The 13,292-nt window shown below is 43.9% G+C and overlaps 1 protein-coding gene across 1 annotated transcript in view; it reads left to right on the top strand.

Annotated features, from left to right (window-relative positions):
• Nr5a2 (nuclear receptor subfamily 5 group A member 2) overlaps positions 1 to 13,292 on the top strand; it is a 103,870-nt gene that overhangs the window by 49,706 nt on the left and 40,872 nt on the right. Inside the window, exon 5 of the mRNA XM_052201061.1 lies at positions 9,805 to 9,924. Within this exon, the coding sequence (XP_052057021.1) occupies positions 9,805 to 9,924 (120 nt within the window). The remainder of the gene's footprint in view (positions 1 to 9,804; positions 9,925 to 13,292) is intronic.

Raw genomic sequence — 13,292 nt, 5'->3', positions numbered from 1 at the left:
TTTGCCACCTTCCAAAGGTCTTCATTTCCCAAAGCATAAATATCTTTCTCTGAAATAGAGAAATTATAACAGTGTTAACGTATCTCCTTGTAGGGAGCAATTTGGGACATTTTTAGTCATCCTTTACCAACTGTGACAAAATACTTGATATAGTGCGCTTAGTATGCAGAACATTTATTTTGGGTCATGTGTTGGGTTAGAATTGTAGTCAGCCTATTCAGTTTTAGACATTTGGTATGGTGATGGTATATAAAGCCCTGGGTGCTTACAGTGGAAGAGGCTGCTCAGCCGTAATGTGGGGGAGGGGTGTGGAAGGACTACACACACACACAAACGCACACACACAGGCACACAAACATGCACACATGCACACACACATCCATTCACAGTGACATGACCATTTGGTCCCTTCTCCCAAAGTTTCCATTTGTACCCAGGACCACCATTGGCTAGGGGCCAAGCCATTATCACAGGAGTCTGCGAGGAACCTATGAGACCCAAATTATAAGTTATATTTTGAAGACCAAAACAACAACAACAAAAATCCAGAGGGTTTTCTTTACTTCTTTATGAACAAGGATATTGGAATGGAATATTATGAGGTGTGTGTGTGGTCGTGGTTCTTAGATTCCTTCTATGTTTCTGTCACCTGCAGTCAACATAATGTACCAAAATTATAGCCCACGTATCCTGAATTTCTTCATCTTTAAAATGAAATCACTGGACCAAAGACACTTGATCATTTCTGTCTTGAGTACCTACTAGTCAAGCATAGACTGTGAGCACAGGGCTAGGGACAGGCTGTGCCTCAGCATAGAGGGTTAATGGTGAACACTCTGAGCAGTAAGGTGTGTGTGTGTGTGTGTGTGTGTGTGTGTGTGTGTATTGGGGCCCAAGGAGGAGGGTTGTTGCCTCCCACACCGCCAGTGACAGGGAGTTTTCATGTGAACCGTTTAGCATCAGTGTGCTATGTATAGTGCTTCGGGATAAATATTTCCCGATCACAAAGCAAAAATTGTTTTGGCCTACCTAGAAATAACCTTTGTGCACCTTGAGATCTAGCTGCTGACCCTGGAGCTCTTGGACAGGTGCCAGCCTCTTCTGCGAACCCATTTCTGGGTGTCGCTGAAGACACAGAACCTGCACTTGGCACGGTGACCTGAAAGAGGAATTTGAATCATGTCAAGGAACAAGTCCTGTTGCCTGTCCCTAGGGAACTCAAGGAAAATGCTCCTAGGAATCTTTGTGCCCAGAGAATTCCCATCACTGAACAGACCCTCGGGACTGTAGCTTCACTCGCTCCTAATTTTAGCTGTGTTTTTGGTGAGAGATATTTAGGCCACTGGGTGTTTGTTTTTGCTTTTGTGTGGGGTTTTTTTTGTTTTGTTTTTTTTTGTTTTGATTTTTGTTTTTTGTTTTTTTTTAAGTCCTTTGGCTCAATGCCCGCTTGAAGCAGCCAGCTGAAAGGGGAGGGCGAAGGACATGTTTGTCTCTATATGGTTTTTATAAAATGACTTTGCAATGCATTCTGGAAAGGCCAATTATTAAGTGGCCTTAGAGGGCACAGAGCATGCTCTGTAGAGCCCACCTTGTCTCTTCCTCCTTGTCACCTCAAGGACCTCAATTGTAGTTTTCTCTGTCACAGAGAATGAGACAGCCTGTCCCTTCTTCCATTCACATCCTAATCTAAGATGCTAAATGGTGGACTCATGACACTCCCACAATTCTCTGCCTGGGGGCATGCTTACTGGTAAGACAGTAGCTGGAAGGGAGACCTAGAGACATAACTTCATTATAGATTGTAGATGTCATCAGATTCAAAGATCCTTTCTTGACCCTGGGTGTAAGCCAACAGAAATTACATTGTTTTACATAGTATTTTCATTGTTGTGAGCTATAAATTCAGGAGATGATACAGATGTAACCATTGGGACTGTGTTCCATCTGATCTGTTGATCCCTGTATTATACCTAGTGTGGTTTTGGAAAAGTGCCAATATAAATGGACATGATAACATGAAAGTGGGTTTTTTTTCAGGATTCCACACACCTTGACAAAGATCTAGAAGCAACTAGTAGCTTTGCTTGGAGAGGGAGAATTAAACTCTCCCAGGGATGGGTGAGCTCCCTTATTGGTTATCTAGTGCATAATGGTCAGTTCCGAGACTGTGTATACACACACACACACACACACACACACACACACACCATAAAATGGATTAGAAGCTTGGTGTAGGGTATATATGTGTGTCTGTCTACGTGTGTGTGTGCGCGCGCGTGCACATGCTCTCAGGCTTACACATGCATATACATGTGTATGTAATAATAAAGGAAGAGAGTCTGTAAACTTGACAGCCTGTTTCCCATGAACAGTTACAGACACTTGTGAGCCACCATGTGGGTGCTGGGAACTGACTAAGGCCTTCTGAAAGAGCAGCCAATGCTCTTAACTAACTACTAAGATAAACTCTTCAGCACTCATGACAAGGCTCTCTCAGTGTAGCCCAGACTGAAGGCGAGGCTGAGCCTCAGGAGTGCTGAGATTATAGGCATCTCCTCAATAGCAATATGTAATATTTTGACATACTCCTTTAAACTCAGAGGTATCTCTTAGTATGTCACACTGGCTTCCTGGTGGGAAGGCAGCTTCTCTGAGAATAGTGTTAACAGCCCTTGGAAGGAAGACGTTAAGCACCCCTAGATGTCTGCATAATGACACTTAACTTTGGAAGCATGAGTCCAAAAAAAGTTACCCGTTTCTGATAGAAGCTCAGCAAGAGAAGCTCCAGACTCGTGCACCTTCCTTCCTTCCTGGAGGCTGAGGTGAGCGTGCTGACTGTGAATGTCTACAGTGCTTCCTTAGCGAGCCTGAGGTCTAGGGCTGTGGGATGGTGTCCCACGTTCTTGAGCTTTCTGTCCACTGACCATGCCTTAGACATTATGTGGGTGCTGGTTCCCTCCTCCACCCCAGCTCCACTGGAGAGGCCTACTGGAGAGGGTGAGGTAACCTCTGACAACCCCTCTCCTCCCTAACTTCAGGTTATGGCATGGCTACAGATGGGGGAGTTTTGCTTTTTGACCTGTCCTTATAACAGGTTATTGTCAATATTTTCACTTTCAAGTCAAGAGGCCATCATGTTTGCCATCCCCTGTTTAAGAATTTGACAAAAAGTGAAATCCACATAAATAGGTGACTCGGTTGCAAGCGAAGACTGTAGGCTTTATCAGCATCGAATGCAGCAGGTCGGCGAGGACTTCGGAAGGCGGCAGCTTTTGAATGGCTTCTTAGGGAGCCTGTGAATATTCTTGGGAGAGACGATAGTATATTAATATTCCTGGTCCCTAAGTCACGAGCTTTTCAAATCCTGGCTCATTAATTTACCAGAACCCTGTTAATGTTATATAACACGAGTGCCTTAAGTTTCCCCATTAGCAAAACGGGGATCATGTTCAGTCTGCCTCCCCAAGTGCTGTGTGGATTGAGTTTGTGGACGTAAAGCTTTATTTGCTTTTTTTTTTTTTTAATGTATAAACATAGATGAGTCTTAGGACACCAGTCTAATCCCAGCTTCCTGGGAGACTGAGGCAGGGCTTCTAATATCCAGTAGCCAAAGCAAGTTCAAGAAAAGCCCAGTACATTTAGGAGGCCCTGGGTCAATCAACCAGCCAATGGAAAAGATCAGGAATACTGTTTGTATTGCATGCCTGAAACTTTTTATGTGTTAATGTGGTCCATAAAGCCCTTCTGTTAGGGTACAGAAAGCTGTTGGAATGAAATCTTGTCACAGAATCTGACAGCTTGTTTCCTGTTTGTTGCTTTAGCCTAGTGTGCTCACAGGAAGTTGCCAGCAACAAATGGGTCATGCTCCTGGGAGAGCTATGAGACCTGGGATAGGGAGGAGGTTTACATGAAAGCCTTGTTAGCATTACTGAAGGCACACACAGGCTGGCATAGCAACAGGCCCAGAGCAGATTGCTATGATCAGAGGCAACTCTCCTTAGCTGCCGGCCACTGTGGACATCCTGGCTGGGAGATCAGCCTGTGGGAATTTGGAAAAATGTCATATCCAGACAAACAATATGCACAAACCAGATGATTCTAAAATCTACCCTGTGTGATGGATTTCAGCAAGAGGGAGAGACAAACCTGGTGTCTTGATCCTAGGTTTCAGAGGATTCTTGGTCTTGACCTAAGTGGAAAGGTAGTAGAAGACAGTCTCCTACTCCTCCCCATGTAGCTTCTGCGGATTAGAAAGAAGATAGCTCTGGGAGAGTTCATCTCCATGGAGGATTGACGGAGATCCTATGTTGCTCCATTGGAGAAGTATAGAAGTATAGAAAGGGCCAAGATGCCTTGGGTCCCCATACAGTGTTACCAGCTAGGCCCTTGTATTGTGAACAGCAGCATACCATCGGAAGCATGCTGGACTTCTCCAGTCACCTGGGAGCAGGGAAGGATTATTAAAGGATTATAAATCCACCACCAGCGTGCATCCACCGACTAGAGAGCTTTCCTGGTTGTTCCTTCTCCGGTTCAGTTTTGTTTTCAGTGCTGTTTAATCATTGTTAATGCGAAATCATTTTTTTTCTTGGACTTTGTAGCAGTTTATTGTACAGGTTTCAGATAATCGTCTGTGTTCTTTATAAAACACTAAAGGATTAAGGCAGCTGGGTGTCTGTCTTGCCTGAGGCAGGTTTTGATTTTTCTCATTGCTTTTGAATAGACGAATATAAATGTCATTGTTTGAAAAAGAAATCGTGATCAACCTTCAGAGATTTGTTTCTTTGCTCTTCTTGCTAAGGGAAAAAAATGGTGGGTGGGTTTTTGGTGACACTGAAGAATGATTAAATAGGGTATGTGTGTGTGTGTGTGTGTGTGTGTGTGTGTGCGTGTGCGCACGCGCGCGCGCGCACGTGTGCATGTGTGTACGTGTATGGGTGTGTGCGTGCATTTATTCATTTATTTTGGAGGGAATGGTTTGTGGGTAAAGGTCAGAGGACAACTGGTATTGAACCCCAGGTCATCAACCTTGGCAGAAACTGCCACAACCTGCTGGGCCATTTCATCAGCCAGGTTTTTTCTATTTTTTTCTTTTCTTTCACTTTTAAACTATATTGGATTCAGGAGTTACTTTTAGCAGCAGTGAATAATGGGGAGAGGGATTTATTATACAGTTTGACAAGGGCTGGGGGTGGTGGTATGTGTTTTCTCTCATGGTCCACAAATGGCAGGTCTCTTGAGTTTAAGGCTAGCCTGGCCTACACAGCACATTCTAGGGCAGCCAGTGCTACAAAAAGAGAGCCGTACCATTAATAAATGAATGAATAAAAGATTCTACAAGGTAGGTTCCCCTCCTTCTGTAGTCCTGGGGGACCTGCAGACTTGGCCTTCGGCCATATGGGTCCTGGTCAGGTCCTGTCGCTAGAGTGTGAGTTTTCTGTCCTTCACAGCAAATGCCCCATTTTAATATCAGTCCTGCACATAAAGTTGATATTCCAAAACAAGAGGATCATGCCTGCTCTTCCCCACCTACCTGTCCATTTCAGTAGAATGTCTTCCTGGAAGGATCATTTTTAAAAGCTCAGCCACAGCAGCAGTGAATAATGGGGAGAGGGATTTATTATACAGTTTGACAAGGGCTTATAAAAGTCTCCGCAGCGGAGAAAAGGAAGGGGGATACCAAGTCCCACAAACAAGATGCTGTTTTTAACCCATAAACACTTGGAAAGGGCAATTCCATTCTCCCTGATGGATTGACTCAGCATTCCAGGGCAGGTTCCATGTTTAGTGTCTGGCCAAGACAAAATAGAGTCTGTTGTGGTTGTTATGTTGTGGTATCTTGGTTTTTTGGTGTGGTGGGGAGTTTGGGAGTTTTGGTTTGGTTTGGTCTTTTGAAAGAAAGGAGGTAGAAGGGGAAGGTACATGAACTTGGTTGGAGAGGATGTGGGAAAACTCAGGGAAAGGATATGACCATTTAAAATGAACTCTAGAGGAAGTGGGGTAGCATAACAACCGCGCCAATCTCAGCTGTTCAGAGGGAAAGAGGAGCAGTGAGGCTCTGAGCCTCACTGGAGACGAGAAAGATCTCGGTGTTTCTTGCTTATCAGGTCCCCTCTCAGCAGGAAAGTGCACACGCTTCTAATGATTAACAGGCTGGGGTGTGGGAAGCAGCGCTTCCTAACAATACGAGGCTTGTGCCCCTTTCCACGCATGTCTAAAACATCAATATAAATAGTTTCTCTGATAAGCAACTAGTTTCTGAGATAAGCCCTTCCTCTTATTACAGCAGATAACCTAGGCTTGTGGGGGTGCTGTTACTCACCACTAGTGAGGTGCTTTGCTCTCTAATTGGACTGATAGCTGATTGGTCCTCTTCTTAGACTCCCCAAATGCCACACTAAACATTACAATATTAATGACAGCACATATACATACATATGTATGTACAGCACATATACTCACATACATACATATATGTATATACTTATACACACACATAAATATGTATATATATGGGTGGGTGTGTCAAATATATACTTTTATATATTTGTTACATAATGGTGTGTGTGTGTGTGTGTGTGTGTGTGTGTGTGTAACAAATTGCCTGCACTTTTTATCTAGAGATAGAAGGCTCACTTGCTCAGGAGGGCTTTTGAAATTATAATCAGTCCAGAAGTCCTTACCAAGGGCCAGCTTCAAGTGCAGACCTGGAGGGCACGTGTGACTAGGGACCCCATAGTGGCTGTTGCTTTCACTGTATGAAAAAATTATCATTTATTTTACAAGGGCTGAAGGAGACACTAGCTTAGCCTGTGGGGCTGGCTACCCAAGATACACGGGAACAGCCCACAACCACCATGGAAGTGATTCAGGCATTTGGCCCTTAAAAAGCATTAGGCGGGTTCTAGGAGACTCTTAGTTGGTCTCAAAGAAGAAGTGACAGAACAGACACAGAATATAAAACAAAAGGAACACCCAAAATGGCCAGGACAAGCCCCTGTACTCATTCTCTGCTAATTTAAAAGATTTATCTGTTTTCGTTTTTTTATTAGACATAGACATTTCTTGGGTCAGCATGTGCACATGAGTATAGGTGTCCAGAGGAGTCAGATGCTTCCAGGTTTAAGTTTCAGGCATTTGGGCCACCTGACTTAGTGTCTGGGAGTCCCGGAAGAACAGTCCATGCTCTGAACCGTTAGGCCACCTCCCCCGACCTTCAGTCTTCTTTGGGGGAGAGTGCAGGACCTAGCTGCAGTTCTGTCTTACCTAGAAGTTACTATGGAGACCAGGCTGCTTTTGAACGCACGGATCTGCCTCCCAAGTCCCAGCCTTAAAGGCATGCTCTCACGCAGTATAAATAGGTTCTTAAGCTAAAATCCTCATTTTCCACCCACAATGGACTTAGGAGGTCTGCCCAGCCTTGCCTCCTGGAAGGTCTGTACAATGTCCTCCTGTGTAGTCATTGTTGGAAACACGGTCTCAAAGTACAGGGTTTTTGTTGTTGTTGTTGTTGTTGCTGTTGTTGTTGTTGTTGTTTTGGCTTCCCTGAAAAGTGTGCTCAATAAATAACCAAAGTTTTATATCATGTTTAAAAAAAAAATTAAAGAGTCAAATTACCATTGTAGACTGATAAATGTAAAATAAGACGCTGATATCTTGTGAGGGTGTAATAAAACCTGGGGGAGCAGCCTGTACTTTGCTCTGAAATCACTCCTAGCATCTAAGAGAGAAAACTGTAGAGTCTGCTCTAGGTGCAATGACATGCCTGTTGCTGGGTCATCCGGATGCTGCTTCCTACCTGCAGGCAGCCTGAGGCAGAGGATAAAGTACCTAGTTCCTGCCTCCACCCATCCCCACCCTGCGCAGCTCCTCACAATGCCACCTGATACTCAGGAAACTCGAGAATGCCCACTGTCAAGTAACCCACTGGGTGCTGGGACAAGCAAGTGATTTCCACAAAGACAGGGATTGGTCTAGCCTTAGCTAATTCTTTTATCCCAGAGTCACACACTTAGACACACCAAATAATTGGCTCAAAAATAGCCTCTTGGACCTGCTCAATAGTAAAGAATTTATTGTCCTAGGGTCTGTAGTGGCGTAGTGATATGTGGGACATTCAAATCCTAATTCTAGAATTTTTAGCAGTGTACATTTTTCTTGTCACCCAGTTCCAGTGATAGCATCAGTCTATGTAGCCTGGATTTGGAAGTTGGGGAGTGAGGTGGGAGTGGGGTGTTGAAGGCTTCTACTTGTTCTGCATGTCCTTCTCTGAGCTCCATCCCCAATCCACTCTTCCCTGAATATGTCTGCCTATTGTTATGTCTGCCTATCGTTGTTCCTTTGTTTCTTCATTGCTTTACATCTCCCATTCACACACCACAGCCTAAAACTAAATTCCCCTAACTTAGTGTTCAGAGTGCTAGAATTTATAGCATCACCATGCCCCATTTAGAAAAGACTTCATCAATGATGTCTTTTTGCATATAATAAAACAATTCACATATTTTAGCTGCAAAAGTAAGGCTGATAGCTATTGGGCCAGTGTCATACAGACTCGAAGTACAGAAGCCATGGACTGCCTCCATGTTCTTACCCATGTCCAGTACTTTGGCCGTGTTCACTGTGTTCCAGCCTTATAGACATTGGAGTTGGCCACCAGCTCCTGTCTGTGTCAACTGTCTAGAGTCTCATGGAATCACTTTGTAAACCATCAAGGGAGCACCCACAAGGTTTTTTCAGCCTAGCACTTTAGGAGATAGCTGTGCTGCAGAGTAAGACTTTACTTTGGCCAAAAAACCAAACCAACCAATGAGTCTAATGATACGAGTTAATGGAAACTCTGACTAAGACAATCCTTAAACATTCCCTGACATCTGCCAGCCAGTAGAGCTTCTGCACATAACTGGCAGGTGGGTCTAGCATTTGGGTACACCATGGTTTTGGTAAGAAAACCATGTAAGGGCAGATTGATTGTCTCTACATCTATATTATAGATGTGTAGATAGTGTATGAGATAAATAGGCCTTTGTCATTGAATAGGACAGTCCTCCTGAGGGTGAGAGGCGCTCACTGTGACCCCGCCCTTTTGTTGTCATCACCATAATCTTGACTACTCTTGATTGCAAGGAAAATGGCATTTAGAAGATTTCACGGAGAATTCTTTAAATCACAAACCTGCTTAGTACAGGGCATTTATTTGTTTTATTTTGAGATGGGGTCTCCTGTAGACATGACTGGCCTCATATGTGCTATGTAGTCAAGACCAGTCCCCATGTTCCAAGTACTGGAGTCACAGTCGAGAGCAGCCTTCCTCGCATGAGACCTGCATCATTAAGAATTATCGTTAGCACTCATGATCGATAAGGCCAGTGCCTCTACCTCCAGTAATCCCTCGGGCTGCCCTGTTAGTGTTCCCTCTGTTTGGCAGCTTGCTGAGCTGTGTATTGAACTTTTTGTGTGTGAGCGTGGGCTATTTGGGATCCTTCCAGCATGTTATGTTAAGGGCTATTTAGGCATCTGTGCCTCCAACAGCTAACCTCTCGTAGCTCTTGTACTGCTAGCTACAACAATCTAATCTAGTGTCCTTTCCTAGCAGCTCACTGATTATAAATACGTAGCTTATATTCTGAAGTGTTTGTCTAAATAAAAACAGCATTTTCCAGGAGCAGCGATGTATTTCCTGATTACCTGTGCCTGAGTGCTCCTTGAAGCAGACCTCTTTGCTTATTGGTCATCTTGTGTGGAAAATTATGCAAAAACCAAAATGATATCTCGAACAACATACTCTTTATTTTTCATGTACAGGTTGATGACCAAATGAAGCTGCTTCAGAACTGCTGGAGTGAGCTCTTGATCCTCGATCACATTTACCGGCAAGTGGCTCATGGGAGGGAAGGGACGATCTTCCTGGTTACTGGAGAACATGTGAGTATCCCAACCGAACCCAAACAAACAAAACAAAAACCTCATTAGTAAGCTTGTTCAGAGTGGCGGGAATTTTTACTAGGTCAGAAGCACTCTTGTGACCTAGGAGAAAGGGAGAAATGGTGACTCGCGTCCTCAGTTCCTGCTCTGATGATAACACTGAAAAGCAGACAGCTTTCTGCTGCCGGTCTGCAGAATGAGGAGGAGTCGTCGTGTCCAAGGGTGAGATCTGCATCTAAATGAAACTCAGCAATTGGGACTGGTGGGTTGGGATTTTTTCCCCCCCTTCAGCTTCTGCATGAGCACACCCTGTTTGTATCTTCCCTAGCCACTTTAATTTCTTTTATAAACTGGAGAGTCCTTAACAGTTTTGCTGCTGGGGATGATGGTGATGATTGTGCTAAAGACAAAAACTTAGGATCTCGTACGTTAAACATGTACTTACCACTGTTGAGCTACTACCCAGGTGGCCCCAACATCCTTGCTATTTTGGGATGTTCTCAGTGGAATAGCTGGAAGACAGACAAGCTCATGAGAAGGAATCAGCGTTCCAATTTCCAAGAGCTGGTCAGTTATCTACAAAGAGAAATGGTTATAAAGTTGGGCTTGTTTGTGAATCTGTAACTGTTGAACCTATTGGTTACCCTGCTATGTGCTGGTTGCTATCCAGAGGCACTGGTATATATTAGGGAGTAAAACCAGAAAGTTTCCTGTCCTTTTGGAACTTAATGTTATAGCAGGAGGTTGACTAATAAACAAATTCAAAAACCTGCGGTATATTGGAGCAAAGGGAAATTAAACATATACGGGCCAGCAAGCAGAGGCATGAGCACAGTATGAGGACGAGGCCTGGGGAGGATACAGTGTGTGGCCTTACTGAGGTGACATTTGAGTGACCCATGGGAAAGCAGAGTGACCTTGCCAAAGGGAGGACCTATGCTATACAGTGGCATTAATTCCTACTTCTTAGGGTTGTATAAATTCTTCTGGTCTTGTCTTCTCTTTCCAACAAATAATGAATAGTTTGGTAATATAAACTCAGGGTATACTGTGAGTTCTTTAGTCAGTCCATTTGGTCATAGCTATGCAGGGCACTACTACACCGTTCAGCCAGGGTGACTCTGGCACAGGGGTGTTGTGATCTTTAACATCCAGCCATAAACGTTTATGTGCTGTGAAACCACAGCAGTGCATATTTGAAAAGGAGAGGCTGTCTCCACACCATTCGCTGTATTATTAATAAATCACACTTCCCAATCAAATAAAGGCAAGCACCATTTCAAGCTTTTGCCGACTGGATCAATTCGACCGAGTCCATCATTATCTCTGCAGCTCTGGGGAGAATTTTCTAGATAAGAAAGTCTGTCTGGCCTCATGTGCTTCCAAATTTTGGCGTTTGCATTCTGTAACCGAGTCTTAGGAGGGAACCTGTCCATTTTTCAGACTGGTCACAGGGTTTGTGTTTGACCATCCCTACCCTTGCCCAGCTTGAGGCTCCATTAGAAGTAAAAGACACCGCTCAGGAATCAACTCATCTGCTTAAAAGAAATGGGACTGTGTGTCTCATCCCAGTTCTTTAGACATATTTCTTAACCTAGTTTATTTTGCCTTGAGTAATGCTTTAGAGTAAAGTAGTGACTGCTCTAAAGCAGAGAAAGCACACCCCCTGCCTGTCTGATTTTTAAAACCAAAACAGCGCAAACTGTTAATCTCTGTCAATCACTGCCGATCTGGACAATGCATGAAAATGGAGGGCGGGAGCTCCCTCGTCCTTCCCCACATCTTTCCTGCAGTACAGATGCTCCGGCTTCTCCGTGTGAACAGCATGGTCACAGCTCTTGTGAGCAAGCTTTCTCATTTGTAGTAACTATAGGAGAAAAGCACACCCCCAGGCTCCTGTGACCACAGAGAAGGCTAGCACTGAGCCACACAGGGAGACTTGTGAAGGTCAGGAGCTTCCTGACAGCAGGAGAAAATTAGGGGTTGGCTTGAGGGGTGGATACACAGACACAGAGAGAGACAGAGACACACAGACAGAGAAGTATGTATGTGTGTATACCTGTGTTTATGAATATATCCTACTATGTACATGTGTGTATATGTGTATCTGTATGTCAGAACAGACTGTGTACCCATTTTAGAATTTACTAGCTACATCCTCTTGAGAAAGTCATCCTATCTTTGAAGCACCAGTTTCTATGCCTGTGTGGTGGGGACCATTGTGGTACCCACATGAGAAAATTGCAATAGTAACAACAGCAAATAGGTGTGTGGCACTGGACTAAAGAGTAAGTCTTCTAAACAAGGTTGACACAGAGACATAGTGACCTATGTCCCACAGAATGTCTACCGTGTGAACTTTCACACCCAGATGGAAGTCTGCTTCCATGCTACAGTGTAGCAAGGTCATGCTGATGTCCTGGGGAAGAGTTAAGCCACAGCCTGCCAATAAAGCATGCAGAACTCTCCCTAGTGCTCTGTGGTTGGCACTCACCGTCAGGTGAGGAAGATGCTTTCACTGCTGGTAAAAGGTATTTCTGGTAGAGTAATAAATGGAAAGTAATCAGCAAAGTGAGAGGGGAATTATTAGACCCCGTCCTGAGGTGAACAGCGGTTCGGGAGGCCCCTCCTCTATCTGGTCTATAATGGCAGCCAATGTCCCTTGATGTGCTTCGCAGTAAGCAGTGCTTCTGGCAAGCCCCAGAGCACAGTCTGGCACACTGCAGGATCTTCCAAAAGAGGAAGTGTGATCAGAACACGTTTTATCAAAGTAACAGAAACCCTAACTAACACACATACCAAAGCCATCATCTCAACACAAAGAGAACCCTAGACAGTAATTTCCTATTACCTTGAAGCATGTGGTTCGTTGCTCTGGGGAAGCCCCAGCTGCCCTGAGTCCAACATCTGGAGATCTCCCTGCCTCTGCCTATTGAGTATGCACCACCATGCCCAGCTATTTGTTAGTTTTCATCCAGCACTGATACAATAAATATAGATTAAATAACTCTGAAGCAAAAAGTGAAGACTGGTTATCATTAATATTCAGTAGTGTCAAAGCAATGTATTTAATCAGTATCTTATATATATGGCAGCTGATTCTTTTTTATCTAGTATTTTTAAAACTATACATACGCACATGCATATATACCTGTGTGTGTATCAAAAAACAATAGAGTACTTGACACGAGGGCAGATTCTAGTATTTGTGTATTGTACCTAATTAACAACCACGGAAACATTATCCTATGGGAACCATGTACTGTCAACTTATTACCTTTTAATAATTGTGCACTGTATTAAATGACAAGAGTCTTACACTCTCCAAGTCATCAAAATTTTGGACATTAGAACTGAAAGCAATTTAG

This window comes from Apodemus sylvaticus, chromosome 12 (genome assembly GCF_947179515.1).
Source record: "Apodemus sylvaticus chromosome 12, mApoSyl1.1, whole genome shotgun sequence".
NCBI classification, from domain to species: Eukaryota; Metazoa; Chordata; class Mammalia; order Rodentia; family Muridae; genus Apodemus; species Apodemus sylvaticus.
Note: the sequence above shows the minus strand (reverse complement) of the source record. Positions and strands in the feature narration are given on the sequence as shown.